At 37.9% G+C, this 3,538-nt stretch overlaps 1 protein-coding gene across 1 annotated transcript in view; it reads left to right on the forward strand.

Annotated features, from left to right (window-relative positions):
• Positions 1-3,538, forward strand: part of WDHD1 (WD repeat and HMG-box DNA binding protein 1) — a 108,179-nt gene that overhangs the window by 42,600 nt on the left and 62,041 nt on the right. Inside the window, exon 13 of the mRNA XM_006864621.1 lies at positions 1,994-2,235. Coding sequence (XP_006864683.1) covers positions 1,994-2,235 — 242 coding nt within the window. The remainder of the gene's footprint in view (positions 1-1,993; positions 2,236-3,538) is intronic.

The raw sequence follows: 3,538 nt of genomic DNA on the forward strand, positions 1-3,538 counted from the left end.
CAAGTGTGAGTGTTCTTGTGCACATGCCCTCTCTTCCCATCAACCGGCAGTTCCATTCTCCACTTGAGTCCTCCGTGGCCATGTCACTGACTCTGGGCCCAGGAGTCCTCAGGTCTCCTCGCACTGCTTGCCAACCAGGTCTCCAACTGGGTCCACAGAAGCCCTCTGAATATTGTAAGGCTTAGCTCGCCGCTTCATCGCTGCTTTTACCCCATTTCTCCCCAACGGTGATGCATGTGTTTACCAATCCGAGCATGCATTTCCACTGAGTCTCAGTTTTGTGTGTGTGTGTGTGGGGGGGGGCTACATTGGTGGGACCCAGAATATAAGACTTTTTTATAAATCTTTATTCATCAATTTGCTTTTTTTACTCATTGTATTTTTGGCTTCTTGTTTTTATAGCTAAATTTTGAGGCAAAATTATGATGGAAAGCAATGGATACAGAATCCAGATTTTTAAAAAAAAATAATAAAATATTATAGTCAGCTTTCTGTTACTCTAGCCAGGTTGCCCTCTCTTCATCTCTTCAACTGCTCCATAGTATTGATACATGTGATCATGGATTTTACTAACTCCCTAATGATTTCAAAGGATCTCTCGTACTGTAGTGGTTACTAGTAGGGCTTTTAACCTCAAGGTCAGCAGTTCGAAACTACCAGCCATTTTTTGGGAGAAAGATGAGACTTTCCTCCCGTAAAGATTAACAGCCTCGGAAACCCAATGTAGGGTCGACTCCTCAGCATACAACCACCACCAACCACTGATGATTTGAAGTTAAAATCTTTCTGATAGACTGTATTAGCTCGTTACTCTAAGTGTGAAATAAACTAAGGGCATAGGTCACCTAAGAACTTGTGTGAAATGCAGAATATTAGTCCTTCCCTATTCCTACTGAATCAGAATCTGCATTTTAACAGGATTTCCAGCTGATTAAGTACACATTAAAACCTGAGAAACTCTTTAGTAGGTCATTTTAATATTTTAATTGGTATCCTACTCTGCATATTTCAAAAACAGCTCAATATCTCAGTATTGTCAGTTTATTAAAATAACTATTGATTCAGTGTCTCAGGATATCTTACACCACTAGAGCATTTATTTTAATGTACAATTTTTTTTCCATGTACAATTTTGATTGTAGATGTTCTTTGTTTTCCTTAGATTATTTAACTGCTGTATATGTTTCCTTTTCATTTTAAAATTGAGTATTAATCACTACTGAGAAAGTTAGTACTGTCTGACTCCCAAATACTTATGATATATGTATTCCAAAATTTAATGAATTTGTGTTTAATAATAACTTGTATACAAAGAAAAAAGACAGGAAACATATTACAATGCTAGCAGTAGTTGGTAATCTCAGTAGTAGAATTATGTGTGATTCCCCCCCACACACTTTTTTTGTTCTTCTGTATTAAATAACATTGAGAGGAACCCTGTTGGTGCAGTGGTTAAGTGCTCATCTGCTAGCCAAAAGGTTAGCAGTTTGGGACCATGGGTGAAAGCTGTGGCAGTTGGCTTCAGTAAGGTTTACAGCCTTGGAAACCCTATGGGACAGTTCTGGCCTGTCCTGTAGGGTCACTGTGAGTCAGAGTCTGCTTGACAGCAGTGGATTTAGGTTGGATTGACTTATACTAACATGTTTTGCAATGAGAGAACTTGCTTCACATTTTAATATTTTCTTCCTTTGTAAAAATTTGATTGTCATTTTGAGTGCATATACAACAAAGGGTCACACACCACATATATATAGTGTTTTAGCCGTCTTTATTTCATGTATTATGTTGTGAGCCTTTTCTATATTGTTAAATAGTCTTCAGAAATATGACTACTAATGGTTCTAGTGTAGCTGCATAGTTATTTTCTTAAAACTATTTCTTGTACAATTAGTTTCTAACAGGGAATTTGGTTTTGTTAATGGATTGCATGATTAGTTACATATGTGTATAAATGTAAAACAGAGACCGTTTCTGTCTTTTCTTGTCACTTTAGCAAGCTTCACTGCCTGCACTTTAGTTCTTGGGATTCAAGCAAAGAGTGGACAGTGGATATGCCTCAGAACGAGGATGTTGAAGCCATATGTCTCGGTCATGGATGGGCTGCTGCTGCCACTAATGCCTTGCTACTCCGACTGTTTACCATTGGAGGTGTTCAGAAAGAGATCTTTAGCCTTCCTGGGCCGGTAGTGTCAATGGCAGGACATGGAGAACAGCTTCTCATTGTTTACCACAGGGGTAAATTATTACATCTTTGATCTTTGCAATTTTACCATTTCCTGAAATAAGATGGGCATTATATGACTTTTACATTTGTTTTAGCATTTGGATCAGTGTTAATTTTTGATTATACAGAATGTTGATGTTGCACTCACTGATAGCAATGAAAAGAAAACATTTTCTTTGTTAGAACTGTATTAGAATGTTCCAAGATTGTTATTGTTCAGTGCTGTCTATCTAGTTGGTTCCAATTCATCGCAACTCTATGTACAACAGAATGAAACACCACCTGATCCTGTGCCACCTTCACAGTTGCTGTTACGTTTAAGCCCATTGTTGATGCCGCTGTGCCAGTCCATCTCATTGGAGGTTTTCCTCTTTATCATTGATCTTCCAAGATAGAGTTTGGCTAATGACTTACATTCTAGATCTCCCTTTTGGTGAGCTTTATTAAAGAACTTTCAGAGTTGAAATACCTAAAAAGCTAAATTAACTTCTATTGTGAAGCACCAGAACTATGAGGGTAAGTCAAAAAGTAATGCTACAGAATCGTAGACACCTTTATTAAACATAAATCTCAAAAAGTGAAGCTACTGTACTTGGCATATCGTCCGTATACTTCTGAAGGCTGTGCTAACATCTCTAACCCTTCCCTAAGGAATTCCTTCCTTAAGGAAATGAAATTCTTCAGTTTACGCCACATCAAAAGGGCAATTTTGATTTCCTTGACGGACTCAAACCAGGTTTAAAATGTTTTTTGAGTTTGGGAAGCAAAGAGAAGTCTGAAGGAGCCAGATGAGGGCTGTAATGATGGAAGGAATGAGGTTTCTCGACAAAATTATTGTAAGATAGCCCTTGTTAAACTTATCCTGACGGAAAAAATGTTCTTGGTTCACCTTTCCTGGCTTTTTCTTACCAATGCAGTTTTCACTTTTCTTAAAACTTTTTCTAAATAAGCCCCGATGATTGTCCTTCCTTCCAGAAAAATTCTTCTCTGCCTTCAATTTTAGCTGGCCCAGAAAATTCCCTTGAAAGTCAATGTTTTGATTGCCCTTCTTTCTTGAAGGCACCATAAAGAGACTGTTGTTAAGTGCCATCGAGTCGGTTCCTACTCATAATAACTCTGTATTGGGTTTCCAAGGAGCGGCTGGTGAGTTTGAACCGCCAGCCCTTCGGTCCAGTGCTTTATCCCCCAGCGCCATACCATACTGTAACTTTTACATTTATTTTAGCATTTGGATCAGTGTTAATTTCTTATTCTACAGAATGTTGATGTTGTATTCATTGATAGCAATGAAAAGAAAGCTTTTTTTTTTTTTTT

Source organism: Chrysochloris asiatica, unplaced genomic scaffold (assembly GCF_000296735.1).
Source record: "Chrysochloris asiatica unplaced genomic scaffold, ChrAsi1.0 scaffold00067, whole genome shotgun sequence".
Classification (NCBI taxonomy): Eukaryota; Metazoa; Chordata; class Mammalia; order Afrosoricida; family Chrysochloridae; genus Chrysochloris; species Chrysochloris asiatica.